The sequence below is a fragment of the Diabrotica undecimpunctata genome, chromosome 8 (genome assembly GCF_040954645.1).
Source record: "Diabrotica undecimpunctata isolate CICGRU chromosome 8, icDiaUnde3, whole genome shotgun sequence".
Lineage (NCBI taxonomy): Eukaryota > Metazoa > Arthropoda > Insecta > Coleoptera > Chrysomelidae > Diabrotica > Diabrotica undecimpunctata.
The window spans coordinates 132,224,115-132,245,252 of NC_092810.1; the positions used below are offsets into that span (position 1 = coordinate 132,224,115).

General features: G+C 31.3%; 1 protein-coding gene across 1 annotated transcript in view; it reads left to right on the forward strand.

Moving 5' to 3' along the window:
• Window positions 1-1,153: 1,153 nt before the first annotated feature.
• LOC140448030 (beta-1,3-glucan-binding protein-like) overlaps window positions 1,154-21,138 on the forward strand; it is a 38,802-nt gene continuing 18,817 nt past the window's right edge. The window contains exons 1-3 of the mRNA XM_072541073.1: window positions 1,154-1,411; window positions 2,044-2,183; window positions 4,146-4,309. Of these exons, the coding sequence (XP_072397174.1) occupies window positions 1,196-1,411; window positions 2,044-2,183; window positions 4,146-4,309 (520 nt within the window). The 5' untranslated portion in view covers window positions 1,154-1,195. The remainder of the gene's footprint in view (window positions 1,412-2,043; window positions 2,184-4,145; window positions 4,310-21,138) is intronic.

The following is a 21,138-nucleotide window of genomic DNA, read 5'->3' on the forward strand; positions in this document are numbered from 1 at the left end:
TACCACGTATCTATTAAAATTTCACAGCAGAAGAAAAATAGTTTATGGGGTTTACTGCAAAAAAAAAACATTCCTGGTTATTATCTTGGATTCTATGAAAATCTTTAAAAAACTTTCCCGTTCCTTTTAATTTGTGTTTACTTTAATTGATTGTTTGTATTTAATAGTAAATGTGACTTTGTTAAATAAAGAGTTTTGCCTTCGGTACACTCATTTCTAAGACTAAGTTTCATTGTAAGGTTAAATTTTTTTTGTAGGTACGTTGTAAATTCTTACATTTGTGTCATATTACTCTTTGTAATAATATTTTTGAGAATAAAAATTTGCTTATAATCCTAATTTTTCATTGGACAAACCCTATTTTATCATAATAGTACTTTTTAAACATCTGTATAATAATGGAAATTCATAACATTTTCTCTGAAAAAGTAGCAAAATTCAAAACATCTTATTTTAAAAAAAAATTTTTTATTATTATTATTTATATGTTTAAAATATTTTCATGCTCTTTCGACATAGAAAAGATACAATTAATACAAACTGAAACAAAAACCTGCTAATGTGTATTGTGGAAAATTTTATTTAGCGATAAATCTTAAAAATGCTCTCCTGAAAAGTTTGTAAATTTTGAGATTGTACAGTTTTCATCCGAACGGACGATATGTTTATTTACCTTACGCGAAACCCATGTAAATTCACCTAATAGACTGAATCTGTGGAAAAAATTCCTTCCACTGTCAACAAAAGAATGAATACACAAATTGTGATAGTTCTTTTTTTTGCATATTACAACACTCTAATTGAGGTAATTTTAACAAACACAAAATGCATTTTTTTTACTTTTAAAGATCTCGTAAACGTCTCTGAATCATCATTAACATACATCGTTAGTTTTGTAAGAAGTACGTCTACTATGCTGCATATTTTACAGTTTATAAATTTTACATTTTTCTCTTCAGATAGTTTGAAATTTCCTATGTGTTAATTTTTTACAAACAACAGGAAATTAGTCTCTAATTTTATAAAATTTCAAATTTATCACGTTTGTACAGGTTAACCCAATACTCTAGTTTAGATAACTATTTTATTCACTGGTCTCCCCTATAGAATTCCCAATCAATCAAGATATCATTGATCTCGTTTGTATATAAGCGTTAGCTAGGAAATTATTTTAACACATTACACAAAAGACAAAATGTTAGATAAGATGATTCTAATACCACTCGTGTTTTCCGTAATATTATTTAACGATGTCAATTCCGTATGTCTTAAAAATTCAATAACAACCGCAAGTGGTTTACACGCACCCAAAAATTCGAGTATCTGTTCTGGTCAGCTAATCTTTGAAGATAACTTTAATTGGTTAGACTTATCGAAATGGCATCATGAGCAAACTTTAACTGGTGGTGGAGTAAGTATTGATGATTATAAATTATTCAAATGTGGTTTATAACTTGTTATCTTATACTGTTTATATAGTTATTATATAAGCTATGTTATAGCTTTATTAATTTTAGGATTTGGGAATTAATGATTTAATATTATTATTTTTTACTTTTATTATTACTAACCAAATCACATATTTAAATTAGGCGGGTTAGGTGGAAGGTATTTCCCTTTGTTCTCATTTTTCAAATACCACTATACAAAGTTTAATTTGATGTTGAATCTTTCATTATTACTTCATACTCAACAACCCTTTTTTATACATTCTGATCTATTTCGATCTATATATGTTCGTAAATACAGTTAAGGATTCGTTGGTTTGTCTGTCCTATGTATGTACGAAAGAAACTGTAGTTCCGGAAATAGTTTTAATGTTTAAAGGGTTAAGAGTTCTACTGATCTTGTCAGTGACACCTGTAATAAAAGGTAGAAAGATTTTGGGTTGATCAGGTTGCAAGGTTTCTTTTTGGATGGAATGAGTTTAGATGTTTTTAAATACTCCTATTAATTTGAGTTTTGTGATAGCCGTTTTGTAAGAGTGTTTGTCTTATTGAATAATGTCATTTTTAACGATCTTACAATATGTTTATTTTTTAGAATAACGAATTTGAATGGTATACGGATGATAGACGTAATAGCTATACTTCAAACGGCCAATTACATATCAAACCCACTTTTGTCGCAGATGAATATGGCGAAAAATTTTTATATTCTGGTACTATTGACTTAGGAGCTAGGTTAGTATTTCTATAGCTAATATTTTAATAAGGGTCCCTCATCCAGGGTCACGGATGAAGTTCACAACGGCATCCACGGCAGAAAAGAAAGTCTTCGCAACGGTCTGGAGGGCGGAGGTGGAAGTTTCCTGATTTTAGGGCTCGTATAAAATCAAAAAGAAGGAAAGACTTCTTATATACTGCAGAGTTTAATATACTGCAAACAGTTCTGCGGAATAAATGAAACATTGTTGGTTTAATTTAAACACAATGTGTTCTTGATTGTTTTGGATATATACCGCACAACAAACTCCTAAAATAGATTTTGACCCATCTCTGAAAATCCTATATGGCTTATCAAATTTGTCAACTTGTCTCTAAAGTTAAATGGCGTTGTTATCATCAAGTGGGGAAATAAACTTTGGTTTGGGAATAAAGAATATTGAAATTAGATTGGATCACGTAAAATTCTCATTTTATTTTAGCAAAATATTAAGTTCTTGAATATTTATCTAGTATTCAATTGTGGATCTATTCTAACATGATACAAACATCTAAAGATTGGTCTTCAGTTGATCCTACAAGATCTTCTAACTTATCTTTATGCATTTGTTTTTATACTGCTCTAGGATATCTTTCTATCTTTGTCTTCTGTTACCTCCTGTTCTGGAATATTTTTATACTTTACTCGTATTAGTCGCACTAGTTTTATTAGATCACTGAATCCTAATATGTGGCTAAAATTCTGGTAGTTGTTATAATATTTGGAGATTAAGCATTCAATGGTTTACGGTGCTTGTTCAATAAGTTTAATTGCTGTGTAGTATTTAGAGGTTTCTGTTAAAAAATGTTTTCAATTAATAATATAGCTTCAAAATCTAAGTTTAACAGACAAGACAATATTTTTCATATTTTAATTCTATATTAAAGGGAAATAGCCGATTGGGAAATTCAAGCATGTGTCAATCGAATAATTAATATAACGGTGAACTGTTAATTCTTATTGGTACATTATCATTTATTTTTTAATAAATATTCAAAGAATCAAGTAAAACCACAAAGAATTAAACAAAACCAATTGCTGAGTGATTTTTTTACCACAATTATCTCTATCACGTCTCATTTTGAAGCAAAAATAATTTAACCCGATCCTCAGGAAAGGTGAACTTTTTTATTTCTCGTTAACCAAAAATAATTTGTCAGCGTTTCTTTTATTCCACAGAATAGAAATTGGAAATTCATGTTTTGGAATTTCCTCATCGTCAGTAATAGAAGTAGTTCGACAATATGTTCAAACTAGATATTCAAATGATATGCGTTTGAAGAAGTATTACGTTTGATAATAATTTAATGATATTATATGAAGTTTGAAGAGAATGGTCGAATGAGTTGATCCGGCTCAAAGGACCATAAAGGGAAACGATGGGGTTGTTTTCACCATACCCGTAGCGGGTATGGTTTGGTTTCACCAAACTCTCGTGGTTATCTGTCTTGAATTTTGTTACAGGATTTATTTGGTTGCTGATTCGTTTGTTTCGTCTTGTGGGGGTGAAAATTAGACACTTAAACCTTTTTATTATCGGTTTATTGTACTTCCACAATCTTTTATGTATACACTTTACAACTTAACCACTTACAACACTAAACTAACTTATATGATATGCTCTTGTTGTGTGGCACGGGTGAGAGAGAGAGAGAGAGACGAGGAGAGAGAACAACTTTTTTTGCGACTTGTCAACTTGAAATACTTAATGCGACTGACTGTATATGATTCTAGAGGGGGCAAAAGGACGAGAGGTGTCAAATACGCTGACGATTGTCTGGTCTTTTTTACTGATTTGATATTTGATATTCAAACTACACAGGCGGCGTTAAATTAAATTGAAGTTATAAAAAATTTGTTGATTTTCCAACACTTGTTAAAATAGTATTAAAAAAATAAATAATGGTGACATAGTAAAATTTAAAAAATTTGTATTTTAGCTGTACAGGTAGTGACAATGAAGGTTGTAGAAGAACAGGTTCGGCCAATGCTATCCTAAATCCCGTAAAAAGTGCTCGTATGAGGACCTTAAACTCATTTTCATTCAAGTATGGTAGAGTTGAGGTTAGTGCTAAAGTACCTGCAGGAGACTGGTTATGGCCAGGTATGTTCAATTAATTAAACCAATATACAAAATTATAATCAAACACTTAAACTTCTAACAAATTAGGGTATAAACTTTTAACTATTGAAATAAACATTAATTTAATCATAAACTAATAAAGTCATTAGAAAATAAATTAAATAGCCTTAAGTCAAATTTTGTTGGTAGTACTAGTGAATATATTTGTAATAATTTTAATATAATAAGGACTCTTGGATAAAAAATATCTCCCAAGTTGAAATTCCATCAAACATTATTAAGTTTTTCTCGTTAGGTTCTAAGTTTAGCATTGAACCATGATTAGGTATTGAATCTCCTATGTTACCGTAGTAATGTTAATAGACGATTCTTTTAAACTTTCTCAAGAGATTCTTGATCAGGATTCATCCTACATAACCCTTCCTAGTGATCCAACTAGTAATATTCAAAATAAATCTAATGCCCTAATAAAACGCCTTTGGCAAAAGAAACAAATTGATTCAAACGCTAAAAAGAAACTCTCATCCTATAAAAGTGTTGTCGCTAAATTCTACACCCTCCCTAAAATCCATAAACCTACCTTAACTATAAACCTATAGTTTCCTCCATAGGCTCACCAACTGAACATATTGCAGGCTTTCTTACTAATATTTTAACTGAAGCTTATGATTCGAATAATGATTATTACATCAGAGATTCTTTCCAAGTTGTCGAGTTGTTTAACAGAACTATCTTACCACATAATTATGTTTTCGTCAGTCTAGATGTGGTCTCCCTCTTTAATAATGTTTACTTAAATGCCATTCTACGATCTATTCACAAACACGGATAAAATTTCTGCAGTATGTAGCATATTATGATATGTTTATTGAGTTGAAAGAGTTCTTGTTTAATTCCACTTGTTTTGCTTGTAGGAATAAATAATATAAACAAATTTTTGGCACTCCTATGGGAGCCAGTATCTCTTTAATTCTGGCTAAATATGTAATGTACGATCTGTTGGATATTGTTCTCCAGATTGTTCCTTTTATTAAAGAGTATGTTGATGACAATATTATGTCATGTCCACTAGGTTTAGGGACAGCTCTTAGACATTTCCAATAGCTATGACCCTTACATTAAATTAACTCTTGAAAAAGAGGATCAAAACCAATCTGTTCCATTTCTTGACATAATGTTCACCAGAGAACTGGATAACATAATTACAATTGATTGGTATAGAAAAAATTGTAACTGGGGAAGATACCTCAACTACCATTCTTACCACAAGTCAAGCATGAAAGTTAATCTAGTGAAACAAATGACCAAAAGAGTTTGTAAACCGGCTGACCTTGTTTTTAGAAAGAAGAATCTCAACATTATTTTACAATTCTTCTTTCCCCTAATCCTTACTTAGGAAAATCATCTTCAACACATCCTCTGTTCTACTCAACACACAAGAGAATCCTCCCCAAAATACAGATGCTATGAAAGTTAGCTCTGATTCCCATTCACTGACTAACAATATTCCTAAAATCTCTTTTGTATCACTTCCATTTATTAAGGATGTCACTCAAAATTAACCAGAATTTTTGGTCAATACTTATTAAATGTAAAAATTGCTTATAAAGGCACTGTAGTTGTGGGATCTTTGTACAAGTCATTGAAAGACAAAGTACCAAACTCAGATAAAAGTGATGTTTTATACAAAGTCAATAATATGTTTCATTATATATGTGATATATATTATCTGTTCTACTTCATAAAATATGGCTTTTTGCCTTTTGTTTTTCAGAAGCGCCTATCAGGTAATACCTTTACATGTGTTAACATTTCCAATGTGAAGATCCAACCTTCTGTCGTTTTAAGTTACTAATTATGAATTCACAACCAATTGTTTTGTTTCTGATAAGAATATGTATAACCAAGAATGTTCATAATACGACTACATGTTCTGTAATGATTTTATAACATAATTTTATTGACAAAAGTAACGAGTACCTGCCGAAACGTTAATTTCAGTGGCACAATAAAATCTAGTTCCAAATTTATATTACTTACAATATTACAATATTACAATATACAATATTACTTATTGAACCTAAACTCAATAAATACTAATTTTGTATTATATATAAATATACATATATATATATATATATATATATATATATATATATATATATATATATATATATATATATATATATCTACGGCATTAAGTGAACTCCGCCCATGTTAAAATTCAGGTTCAATTGAGCTCCGTGGTCAAGTGGATACCGATATACGGAGCTCACTTGACAATTCCGTAATATTGGTTCAGTCGATTCATCAACATGTAGAGTTTAATAATTTATAAAAATTTTTTGGAGCCCGTAAATACCCCTGTATCATAAATGTATATCGCTTAGTTCACGTGTATATATTATAGGGGTCGTTCAGATCTTCTTCATTGTATATTTGAACCATACGTTTATCGGTTTAATTAAGCTCTGAGAGTTTGGCAACTGTGCGATTATACCGTATGTTTTCAACATATACCCTGAACGGTTTATATGGGCTCCTTATTTTTATCTACTGTTTGTAGACAGTGGAATGTCATACGCATTACACTGTGTAACAGAGGATATTATATTACCTGGTATAACTAAGTACTAAAATGTAACTGGTTCTTTAGAAAACAGGTATGTAGATACAAAAGGATTTGGGCTTATTATTGAATGGAATGTTCGCTTGCATCGAAAATTTTATTTTTTCTGTATTTTTAAAGATGTTGTTTTTTTATTTAATATAATTTTATTAGTTCAATTAGTTCAAGAAATTTCGTAATATATTTTGTTTACGTGAGTATGTCTTTGTACATTTTATGTAAGCATCTGAATAATAAAAACTACTTTTATTTTATCCAATCTTCTGCGATATATTGTATAAAGCTTTTTTAATATTTTAGTTCTGGTCTTATTTGTGTACTACATATGATATCTTGATAGAAGGTTATCTCAAAATAAATATGGTTAAGTGCTACAATAGATATTTTTGTGTTAAAATTAATAGAAAGAATGGTTAATTTGTCTAACAAGGTATATTCGGCAGCAGAAGCATATAGTACAAGCGTCTATGTTTTAAGGGCGGAAGGACGTGCGCCTCATTTTTAGCTGACAAGCTTGCGAAGAATATTATTTCTGGTCCTTAATTTACCTTTTAGTTTTAAACAATAATCTGTGACTGACCCGGTGTAATACAAACTATTTTCAAGGAATTTATAGGAAGTCTACAGTTCAATGATTTTATGACAAGATTGGATGTTCAGTTTTGTGAAAACGTCTTTGTCGAGGAAATTGAAGGAGCACCCACGAGTTTTTCAGGGGTTTTGAAAAAATATAATAGAAGTCCTAGTATCTACCGGTATGGATCGTTTGTTTGTGTAAATGTTATACAGTGTAGGTGCCTTTATGCTACCCCAAGCGAGACCGTTCTTCATCTGCTATTCTTAACATTGAGTGATACAAAAAATATTCTCTTGTGTAGGCATACGCAAATAATATAAGTGAGTTTGTTATCTAAGGGGATATCGTATAGTTTTTCGAGAAATATTTTGTAATTTAAGGTGTCGTAAGCGGCATTTGGATTGAAAAATACCACCCCTGATACCCGATATTTTTCGTACCCGTCTTTGATGTGTTGGGTAAGATTTAGCATTTGTAATGTACCTGATCTTCCCTATCTATAGCCACTTTTGTCTTTTAATTTGAGCTTTTCTTCAAATATCGGTGAAATCATATTAACGATCTTGTGCAAAAGTATTTTAAATAGCTGACAAAATAAAGATATTGGCCGATAGTTTTTGTGGTCGTTGGAGTTTTTGCCAGGTTTAAGCAAGGTAACAACTTTGGCTTGTCTCTAGATTTTGGGTGTTTCCATAATTTGAATACAGTTGTTCATCATCCGGATAAGCCATTGTGGTGTTTTTGGTCCAGATTTCGTAATAAGCTTTGTGCTCAGATCCTCAATGTCGGTAGTTGTATTATTTTTCATTAAATATGTAGATGGTGGATCCAAGCTCAACATCGTTGAAAGTTTCTCTGAAAGCTGACTGGTTTTGTCCTTTCTTACTTTGAGTTATTCTTTGCTTTTTTTCCGACAGAGATAGCATGTCTATATCTATAATGTGGTTTTCAGCGATAAGCTTTATTCCAAATACCCTACGTTAGGCCCTATATGTGTTTCCTGCACTAGAAATAAGTCAGATTCGTGTTTAGCGCATATGTCTGATCAGTTTAAGTAAAGTAAAATTTCTTGATCTCTAGATATACCCTTAACAGTTATAAACATTATGTTATTAGAATAGTTGGTCCTAAAAAGGACCAATTTGACAAAATCATATTAAAGGGGTGACTGAAGAATTAGCCGATTAATTATTTAATCATTACCCTGGGTATACCCGATTGTGGTGGTTTTCTTAGTACTTAAATTTTCGTAAAGGCTCGTTCTTTGAACCCCATAAGTAATGCCTAATATTTTACTTTTTATTGAAAATTTAAATTTTACATGCCGTGTATTACTTTTTGACGATATTTCGAATCAGATTTGTATAGTAATAATTTAAGGTATTAAAGAGCCTGTTTGTGGAAAATAAATAAGTTTGTGATATCGTTCTCAACTCATATATAGATAATAAAAAAATAAAAACAGTTAAAATAGGTGTAAAAAATTTCAACTTCATACATCGGCGCCATTGTTCAGGTGATGGGTTTATCACAGATATCAAAGGTTACATTTTAATTCAAGGTTCTATTTGCGTATTTTCAATATTAAAAGAGTAGGAAAAGACACGTTTATGCTTTTTTTTTAAATCTATTCTATTTTCTTTCTAGAGTTCCGTCTTTTTTGAACGACCTGTGGTCTTTTTTCAATTGGACACTTGTCCAAGGCTATGACAAATACTTTGTCCTCTGCTATTCTAAATTAATATGACTGATTCATTATTTTCTCTAAACATTCTGTCCTCTGCTATTCTACATTAATATGACTGATTCATTTTCTCTTTCTTGCAGCTATTTTAATGTTTATCCTGTGTATCTTTTTCTACTTCTTCTTCTTCTTCTTCTTCTTTTTATATAGCCATGACTCTGTCTGTTTTTCAATGTGCCTCCAGTAAGTTGCCGTTCCATGGTTTTCGTGGTCTTCCTACTGATCGTCTTCCTATTGGGTAACCGTCTCTTGCCGTGTCTACTACTCTATTTGTTGTCATTTGGCTTATATGATCGTTCCATTCTACTCCTCTATTTCTTAACCAGTTCTTGATGTTCTTCACCTTGCATCTACATCGTATATCTGTACTTCTAGCTCTGTCCCATAATGTCTTACCATCAATTTTTCTAAGTGTTTATATCTCTGTTGTTTCTAACATCCTTTTTGTCCTGTTTATGTCAGGTCTTGTTTCTGCTGCGTTTGTCATTATTGTAAATTTTGTAAATTCTGCCTTTGGTTTCTTTCCCGATATTTTTATTTCTTCATATTGTTTCATTTAGGCAGCCTGCGGCTCTGTTTGCTCTATTCAGTGGATCTTCCACTTAAGTTTCGAGCTTTCCGTAGCTAGATAATGTGATACCTAGATATTTAAACTTCATCACTTGTTCTATTATCTGACCTTCCAGCTCCAATTAACATATTAGTAAACTTGCTGTTGTAACCATGCATTTTGTCTCTTTTGAGGAAATTAACATGTTAAATTTTCTGACGGTTATATGAAATTGGTGTAGCATACGTTGTAAATCATCTTTACTTTGAAAGAATAGTACTGCGTCGTCTGCATAGCAGATTATTTTAATTTGTTTTTCTCCTATTTGGTATCCTCTTTTATTTCTTACTTTTTATTATTTCATCCATAATCCGGTTGAACAATAGAGGACTCAGGAAATCTCCCTGTCTTATCCCATTACCAGCTTCAATAGGGTCGGTTAGTTCTTCTTCTACTTTTACTTTTATTGTGTTGTTTTGGTATATTTTATATTTTCGATTGTTTTGATTATTCAATGAAATTGACATTAATTTGATAGTTTCCATTTTATTAGTACTGATGGTATATAACTAGCATCTGTTGGTACTATATATCAATTTGAACATGTGGAAGTAAGAGCACTCTCTTGTTAGTAATTTCAGTGTAAATTATGACGAAACCAGAAATAACCCATAATATTATCCCACACCTCAAAGGTCTGCCTCGCTGTATCTGGGAGACGCAATAATTCGCTTTTGATAGATATAAACAAAAACCCACTAAGACGAACACAACATAAATCAAAAAAATCCGTCAACCTGTCAATAGGGACATACAATATTAGATCGATGTCTACGGATGAATAAGTACATGAACTGAAAGAAGAATTAACAACCATAAAATGAGATATCATAGGCCTATCAGAAACTCGACGAAAAGAAGAAACCCGAATACAGCCTATGTCATACTTAAAATAAGAAGAACATTAATTAAAATTATCTAGGTATATGCCCCCACGACAGCTTATGATGACGGAAGATATCGAACTATTTTATGAAGATATATTAAAGACTATGGAAGAACATAAAAATCGTCTTATACTAGTAATTGGAGATTTCAATGCCAAACTGGGTAGAAAACTAAACAATGAAGAAACTAAAATAGGAGATTTCGGCTATGGTCAGAGAAATGATAGAGGTGCTACTTTGATGAACTACCTAGAAGAAAAGCATCTATACGCAATGAACTCCTTTTACAATAAGAAGCCCCAACGAAAGTGGACATGGGTCAGCCCTAATGGATCCACAAAAAATGAGATCGACTACATACTGTCCACGGAACGATATATCATTAAAGATGTAACAGTTCTTAACAGATTCACAACAGGTAGCGATCACTGGATGGTCAGAGCAAAAATTAGTGTTGACGATAACTATGAAATGAAAAGAAAAATAATTAAAAACTAGGATCTAGTAGATAGAAACAAACTAGGGCAATATAAAGAGATATACAAAGACCTATTAAAAGAACAACTTACTTAAAAATTAGACAGTGATGACAAAGATATAGATGAAATAGACAACATACTTACAGCACCGATGATTACATCAGGAAAAGAAATAGCAAAAAAGGATCTAAAAAAGAACAATTATATATCAACAGAAACAAAGAAGCTTATGGATAAAAGAAGGAAGCTATAGAATATGTAGAAATCAATAAAACAATAAGCAGAATAATAAGAAAAAATAAGAGAAAAGAACAAGAAATAAAAATAGAAAAAGTAATACAAAACAACAAAAATATGAAATGCTTAAGACCGAAATTAGGTAAGTGTGAAATAAACAAAAAAAAAGATGAAAACGGACTAGAAACAAACGTTAAATATGACATTATAAATATTAATCACCATTTCTACTCAGAACTATATAAAACAAAAAAGGAACCACCAGAAACAATTAAAAACCAACTTAAGGCTAAAGTAAAAAATGTCAACTCAGAGCTACAGCCAGAAATAAGCAAATCAGAAATAAAGAAGGCATTGAAAGAAATGAAAAACAACAAATCGCCAGTAAAAGATGGAATAACTGCAGATATGCTGAAATATGGTGGAAAAGTGGTAATTAACAATCTACATTCCGTTTTTAACAAGATATTATAAGAAAAAAGAATCCCAAACAACTGGAAGGAATCCGTAACCATTATCCTACACAAGAAAGGGGATAAAGCAGATATAAAAAACTACCGTCCTATAACACTCCTCAATGTAATGTATAAACTCCTAACAAAAATTTTAACCAATAGATTGACGACAAAATTCGATGGATACCAGTCAAAAGAACAAGCTGGTTTAGGAAGGGATTCAGCACAAGTGACCATTTACTAAGTATGAAAATACTTATAGAACGAGCAAATGAATAATGAAAAATGAATAAGAAAATGAATTGACCACAGATATACGGAACTAATAGCCAATATATATAAGGAAGCCAAAACAACAATTAAAGTATATGAATAAACAAAATCAATACAAATAAATAGAGGCGTGAGACAGGGTGACACAATATCACCGAAACTTTTCAATCAGGCTCTGGAAGATATTTTTAAAAGATCAGAATGGGAAGAAAAAGGTATAAAAATTTATGGACAACGCTTGAACCATCTAATATACGCTGATGACATCGCATTGATAACAGATAAATGAGAATAATTATTTGAAATGATGAAAGAACTGGACGTAGAAGCTGGAAAGATAGGCCTTAATATGAATTACAGCAAGACCAAAATTATAACAAATACAGATGAAAACATCACAATGAGGATCGGACAAGATGAAGTAGAACAAGTTAAGGATTATATATATCTGGGTCAAACTATAAAACGTAACAAAGAAAACCAAACAGCAGAGATAAAAAGACGAGTTAGACTGGCATGGGCGGCATTTGGCAAACTAAGCTACATTCTTAAAAACAAAAGATATCCACAGCATCTTAAGACCAAAGTATACAATCAATGCGTACTCCCTGTTCTAACTTATGGTTCCCAAACGTGGACATTTACAAAAGTAAACATGGACATAACCATAAAAACCCAAATAAATCGTTGATCAATTATTCACTATTAGGCAGTTAATGAGAAATGTTGGGAATACAAAAAAAAACATTAAACTAGTTATTTATAGATTTTAAACAAACACTGATATAATCATAAGAATAAAACTATGAAATACCATGGCAGAACTAGGCTTACCTAATAAACTAATTTAACAAGGAGTAATCTACAAGTAAAGTATCTTACTGTCGACTTATTTTCAAATGTACTGCAAACGGTTTCGTTAATCTAAGACTGCAAAGAGCTCTAAAAAATGTGAACGAATTATTAACAGCTGTTTTGAAAACTAAATATTATGAGACGAATTGGGGATATTATATTACACAAACTAAACCGCTTGCCTACAAAAAATATTAGGAAAATATGATACGACGGAAAAGACTAATGACTTTACAGTTAATTGCCACATAAGTATCAATGTAACTATAGCTCACAAAATGGGTTCAATTACATTGCAATTTTTAAATTTTTCGTGATAAAATGAAGTGATTCATTGTTGTTTTGAAAAGGTAAGTTGTTTTTTATTTTTGTATTACTATCATCTGATATTGTAATATCAACAACATTTTTCATAATATATTCTGAAATGCGCTTTCTATTACTGATAACGAACAGAAGTTTTTTTAACTTCTCGTTAATATAATTATGTAGGAATTTAGATGTTTATCTTGTTCTTACTATAGTGCTAAAGCACAAATGTAGTTATAGTCTACCGTATTTTTTCATAGTGGTCATAGTTTTTGATTGTAGTATAGCTTATGTGTTTATAATAACTAGCACATAGAAAATAATAAAATTTTGTACCCTGTGCTTTATGTTTATTATCCTTTGTTGTATTGGAACATCTAGAAGTATAGTAATACATTTTAATTGTTGAACAAAAGAGAAAATAAAAACACTTTTTGTGGTGTGCCACTTAACCATACACAAAATCGTACACAAATAGTCAAATGGTAGTAAAAGTTTCCGATATAGGCCGCCAGACGGCAAAGGCATCGCCGCGCTCGATGTCCATACTATGAAATGTTTTTCAGATAGTCTTCGGATCAGATTTTTTCAAAACATTAAATTACATCTTTTTGTCTTTCTTTATTTAGGCTAACCGCTACTGTTTTTTTTCTTCAGCGTTTCTTCTTAAATTACATTAATGTTATATTTACAATTCTTTCTGGAACGAGCTATAATTTTTCTCAAATAACCATTTTGTGTGGTTTAGTCACCTTACGGTTTAGCGTGCTTTGGCTCTTTAAAGTCCCTTTTAATATTAATATCGTTTGAGAAATTTTTCCCAGATGACTAAATAAATTTCTTTAACATACAAGAGAGAGGACGTAGAGTAGGGCATAACGTAACTTAGATGTTGAATGAAAACTGCAAATTGCTGCTTAGATTGACAAATACCACTCCTCATACCTAATATCTTTTGTACCCATCTTTGCTGTGTTGGGCAAGATTTAGTATTGGTGACGTACATGATCTTTCCTGTCTATAGCAACTTTTGTCTTTTAATTTGAGTTTTTCTTCTGTTTTACCTCTTGAGAAGTATTTTGTAAAGCTGACAAAATAAATATATTGACCGATAGCTTTTGTGGTCGTTGGAGTTTTTGCCAGGTTTAAGCAAGGCAACAACTTTGTCTTTGCTTTGTTTATCTGAAGACTTTGGATATCAGTAACTGTTGTATTTTTGGTCCAAATTTTATAATAAGCTTTGTGCTCAGATCTTCAGTCAGTGCCGTACTATTCTTCATTATATACGTAGATAGTGGATCCAAGCTCAACATCGTTAAAAGGTTCCTTCAGCTGACTGGTTTTGTCCTCTCTCATTTTAAGTTTTTCTTTGCTTCTTTGCCGGCAGAGATAGCACTTTTACATTTATTATGTGATTTTCAGCGATCAGCTTAATACCAAATACACTATTTTTTGCCTTCTATGTATTTTCTGCACTAGAAATGCGTCACATTTGTGCTAAGCGCATATGTCTGATAAGGTTAAGTAAAGTAAAGTGTGTTTATCTTTAGATATGCCCTTAATATTTATAGACATTATTAGAATAATTTATCCTAAAAAGGACCGATTTGACACAAATCATATTGACCGGGTGATTCTGATTAGCCGATTAATTAATTATTCATTACCCAGGGTACAACTGATTACGGTGGTCTTATTTGTACTCAAATTTTCGTAAAGGCTTTTCTTTTGAACCCCATAAGAAATGGCTAATTAACTTTTCATTAAAAATAATTTTACACACTGTTACTTTTCGACGATATTTCGAATCAGATTTGTATAGTAATAAGTATAGTTAATATGAAGTCTCTTTGTGAAAAGTAAATGAGTTTGTAATATCGGTCACAACTCATATATGAATGATAAGGACATAAACGGTTAAAATAAGTGCACAGAATTTTAACTAAATATATCGGCGCCATTGTTTAGGAGATGGATTTATCCCAGAGATTAAAGGTTAAATGTATATTCCAGGTTCTATCTACGTATTTTCATTACTAAAAAAGTATATTTAAAATAAAGGCCTTAAGATATATTTAGATTCTATGGAAATTAGAATCTATGGAAATTAGCAAATTAAAAAATACAGACATAATTATTCTGAATGACAAAATTGAGACAAACAGTTGCCTCAAGTATTGTTTATATTGTAAAGGTTATCGTCATAGTATAGTCAGAACGCAACAAGGTTCTATTGGCTTTTCTGCTTTTTGTCTCCTCATTCCTATTGAAAACTTAGCCACGTAAATAACGTTTTAAAAATATGTATCAATATTTCTTTAGTGTCTTTCCTAAGATAACTTTTTTTAAGCCTACTTCGTTTGACTACATGTAATGGATTTGATAGTTCCCAACAGATAAGTATTGATTGTAGGTTGGATAGCAGTTGGTTGTACAGGCATGTGTTGATAAATATGATGGGTCGGTAGGTAGTTCCATTATTCCTAAATCTGACCATATGTTACCTCCCCTGTTGATTCGTGGACGTCCTAAGGGCATTTTTTCTCTCGGGGCATTCTCCCAGTTTAACTTGGAAATGCAGTTATTAGAAAGCCTTTGGATGTAGCCAGCGTAACTTTGGCGTTGAGATTTAGTCTCTTGTATGACGTTGCTATCTTTATATATCTGTTAGACCTTGGCATTAGTTCCGGTTCGGTATTGGTTAGTATTCGGACCTTTGTAAGTTGGAAAATAATTCTGATGGCTTTTCTAGTAATCCTGATCTAATTAATACCTAAGTTTTACTTACATTGTTTTGTCAGCGTTCTCGTCACATTTAAGTCAATAGGGATTTTAGGATTTTAGGGATTTGTATTAGACTTCTGGATTTAAAAGTGTTATGTGGGTTATATTTACATCAGTTAGCTACCTGAATATTCCATTTTATTTCTTATGTGACAGCGTTATCTACGATACCTAAAACGCTGCAATCTTTCAAAATTATATGGGTTTATTGTTACGTTATGCCCTACCCTACGTTCTCTCTCTTGTATGTTAAAGAAATTTATTTAGTTTTCTCATTACTTACTATCAGACCGTTTTTTGCTGCTAATAGCATTATTTTGTAGCAATTTAATATTTAATCTATGAATTAAATCCGGATAGCAAATAGATATTTTTCATTTTCTCGGAGAAATAATATTCTAACATACAAAATCCTATTAAATTGCCAAAACCTTTCTTGCATATTATATTTACTTATGAGGGACAGCAGCAATATCAGTACCATAATAAGGCGTATAGTCCTGGACTGGCTAATCGTTGGATAATTGAAAGCATGAGTGTAGCAGTTATATTGTTTTCGGGACTGCTACCTGGTATCGGGGAGCAGAGATATCAGTACCAAGTTAGTGCATATAGGAATTGTTGCTTGAACTTTATTATTATTAAACAGCACTATATTTCCTAGTAAAATCCTCATGACTTTACAGTAAGACAAATTTTCGAACGTTGGTTATGGAAACATCATGTACATACCACCGGATTCCCTAGATCGACATTCAGCAAAATTCTTTTAATAATGATGCGGGAGTAAAAATATAAATATCTGGGAGCTTACATCAACAAAGAATTAGATTCAGACTAAGAAATCAGGGTACGAATAGAAATGGCAAGGGCAGCGTTCTTAAAATTCAAGCAATTGTTCTGTGACAAAAATCTTAATACTGCGCTGAGACTGAGGTTTGTTGAATGTTACGTCTGGTCTCAACTATTGTACGGAGTAGAAATATGGACGGTAAAAGCGCAAATAGTTAGGAAGCTTCAAGCCTTTGAATTTTAGATATACCGGAGAATGTTGAGAATTCCATGGACTGCCAGGGTCACCAATGAGTAAGTGCTGAGAAGGATGGGTCGAGACAAAAAATTGTTGAGAACAATAAAAGTACGCAGGACTGCATACCTGGAACACATACTAAGGAATATAAAGTCTTCTGCAGACCATCATGCAGGGTAGAGTCGATGGCAAAAAGGAAATAGGTAGAAAGAGGAAGTCATGGCTGCGAAATATTCGTGACTGGACAAAGATGACTGTAGACGAATTATTCCACGTTGCAAAAGACAGAGATACTTTTAGAAATGTGGTCGCCAACCTCCGTTAATGGGGACGGCATAGGAAGAAAAATAATGATACGCTAAACAAAAAAAAAACAGAGATGAAGATAGGCGCCAAGAAACTCTGTGTTATAAACCAGTTGAATAAAATACAGATTCTCGATTCAAATATTCAAAAATTTAATGAAGAGCTTACCAAAATAGAAATAACGTCTATTTAAAATGCAATTCATTAATGGCTCAAGGTACAAAGCAGTCCTAGCATCTGCTAATGATATTAATCTTATAAGAAACTCTCTCCGCAAACGACATCTTCAACAAAGTGAAGAGAGCACGAAAAATGGTTTACTTAAAATCAACAAAATAAAAACCAAATACAAGCGAATCAACAGAAGAAAGCAATTCAATACAGAGCATAATTCACTTAAGACCTATTTTAATACATGAATGCGAATCATGGACAATGACTAAAACAAATAAGGAAGAACTCCGAATATTTGAAAGAAAAATAATAAGAAAACTTTTTTAGCCTCATTATCATATTGCTACAAATCCGTATAGAATAAGAACACATACTAAATAAAGAAAGCTCTTATAAATATATTGTTTAGGAAAATAAATCGCTTAAGGTAGATCGGACACATGCATAGACGCCAAGATGTCAAACTTGGTTAAAAAACGTAAACTAATTTTTGAAACCAAATTCAGTATTTTGCTTTAATCTGTGCCTTCTAAGAATTGCAAGGAAAAACAGACGTTGATAAAACTGTTATTAGAGACATGGGGAATCTAAAAATTGCATTCCACAACATATCTCCTCAACTAAGCAAAAATCCTTAACGAATTGGTTTCTAGTACTCGTACAGAGTATATCGGAATAAAAGGAAAAAGACAGTTAAGCAAGAAGAAAAGTGCAAGCATTTACGTTTTAAGGGTGAAAGGATGTGCGCCCCATTTTTAGCTGACAAGCTTGCGGAGCATACTATTTCTGGTCCTTAGTTTGCCTTTTAGTTTTAAACAAGATTCTGTGATTGACAACGTGCGATATAAACTATCTACAAGGTATTTATAGGAAATTCAGAGTTCAAGGATTTCATCACACTATTGGATGTTCAGTTTTGTGAAAGCGCCTGTGTTGGGAAAATTGAAGGAGCGTTCCTAAGATTTTCGGGGTTTGGCTTAAAATTAAATCGTAGTTCATTTTTATTATATTTAAGGCATCTATTAGATTTTTCTCCACTCCAGCAACAAAAGTTTTTGGTTGTGCAATGTATGGTCTACATGAAAATCCTAGTATCTACTGGTATCTGTTGATCATTTGTGTAAATGTAATACAGTGTAGGTGCCATAACGCTACGCCAAGCGAGACCGTTTGTCTGCGTTCTCCATATTACCATTGAATGATACGAAAAATCTTCTGTTCTGTAGATATACGCGGATAAAACGATGTTTACAGTTTGTCATACAGTATTTGGAGAAATGTCCTCTAATTTAATGTGTCGTAGGCGGCATTTAGATTGACAAATACCACCCCTGATACCTGATATCTTTCGTACCCGTTGTTGCTTTTTGCAACAACGGGTACGTTATTACGTACGTTATAAGTATTACGAATAAAAATAAATAAGTAAAATAAAAATAAATAAATAAAATACTCGTATGCCTGATAACGAAAGATACAAAATTTACAAGCGACAAAGTATTTTTTAAAACAACCGAACATATTATATGTAATAATTGTAATAGATATGTTGGCTATAATCAAATTACCATAAAGTCACCGAAATATTTTATCTGAGTAATGATTCACTATTGATTGCTACGTTACGTTATACGATACATTTATAGTTAAAGCGAAATTAGGTGTTATGCCTACTTATTATTTTAGTATCTGTTACAAGTTACATACTAAAGTATTATAGTAAGATATTGAATTCCCTACATTTAAAAATTGAAATATTGAAACTAGACAGTAAAAAATTGTAATTTTAAGATTGATTTACAAATTATTATAATTTAAATTTTACTACTTTATGAAACAAATATTGTACATCATAAAACGTAGCAATCGAAACATCGGAACGTACATTTATATAATAAATTTTTCAGTGTCAATGCAATAAAAAAATACTAATACATAAAAATTGCCTTTTCCAAGCTTATAACAGACACTAACTTAAGTTTAAAAATAATTAAAGCAAGTAATATAAATTACCACCATAAAATATTTAACTACATTAACCAAGTATTTGTGAAATTTCAGAATGAATAAATTGATTGATATTTAAATAAATTTCAAGTTCCAAAACGTACCTGCTATAAAATTTAAAAATCTACGACTAATCAAATTATTGGCAACATCGGAGGAGTTTAGTTGTGTACGGGGAAGAATACATACGGATCCCAAAAGTGTTTTACCCTATTACGGAGTTCATTTAATCCTACATGTTGGTCGGAGTCTACATAAAGCGCTACCCAGATAATAATATACACGGTGTATATTCTCCTGGAGTTAGTATAATACCGTTTTAGTACGGGGCCCACATTAACCGCTAGATCTATATATATATATATATATATATATATATATATATATATATATATATATATATATATATATAGATCTAGCGGTTAATGTGGGCCCCGTACTAAAACGGTATTATACTAACTCCAGGAGAATATACACCGTGTATATTATTATCTGGGTAGCGCTTTATGTAGACTCCGACCAACATGTAGGATTAAATGAACTCCGTAATAGGGTAAAACACTTTTGGGATCCGTATGTATTCTTCCCCGTACACAACTAAACTCCTCCGATGTTGCCAATAATTTGATTAGTCGTAGATTTTTAAATTTTATAGCAGGTACGTTTTGGAACTTGAAATTTATTTAAATATCAATCAATTTATTCATTCTGAAATTTCACAAATACTTGGTTAATGTAGTTAAATATTTTATGGTGGTAATTTATATTACTTGCTTTAATTATTTTTAAACTTAAGTTAGTGTCTGTTATAAGCTTGGAAAAGGCAATTTTTATGTATTAGTATTTTTTTATTGCATTGACACTGAAAAATTTATTATATAAATGTACGTTCCGATGTTTCGATTGCTACGTTTTATGATGTACAATATTTGTTTCATAAAGTAGTAAAATTTAAATTATAATAATTTGTAAATCAATCTTAAAATTACAATTTTTTACTGTCTAGTTTCAATATTTCAATTTTTAAATGTAGGGAATTCAATATCTTACTATAATACTTTAGTATGTAACTTGTAACAGATACTAAAATAATAAGTAGGCATAACACCTAATTTCGCTTTAACTATAAATGTATCGTATAACGTAACGTAGCAATCAATAGTGAATCATTACTCAGATAAAATATTTCGGTGACTTTATGGTAATTTGATTATAGCCAACATATCTATTACAATTATTACATATAATATGTTCGGTTGTTTTAAAAAATACTTTGTCGCTTGTAAATTTTGTATCTTTCGTTATCAGGCATACGAGTATTTTATTTATTTATTTTTATTTTACTTATTTATTTTTATTCGTAATACTTATAACGTACGTAATAACGTACCCGTTGTTGCAAAAAGCAACAACGGGTACGAAAGATATCAGGTATCAGGGGTGGTATTTGTCAATCTAAATGCCGCCTACGACACATTAAATTAGAGGACATTT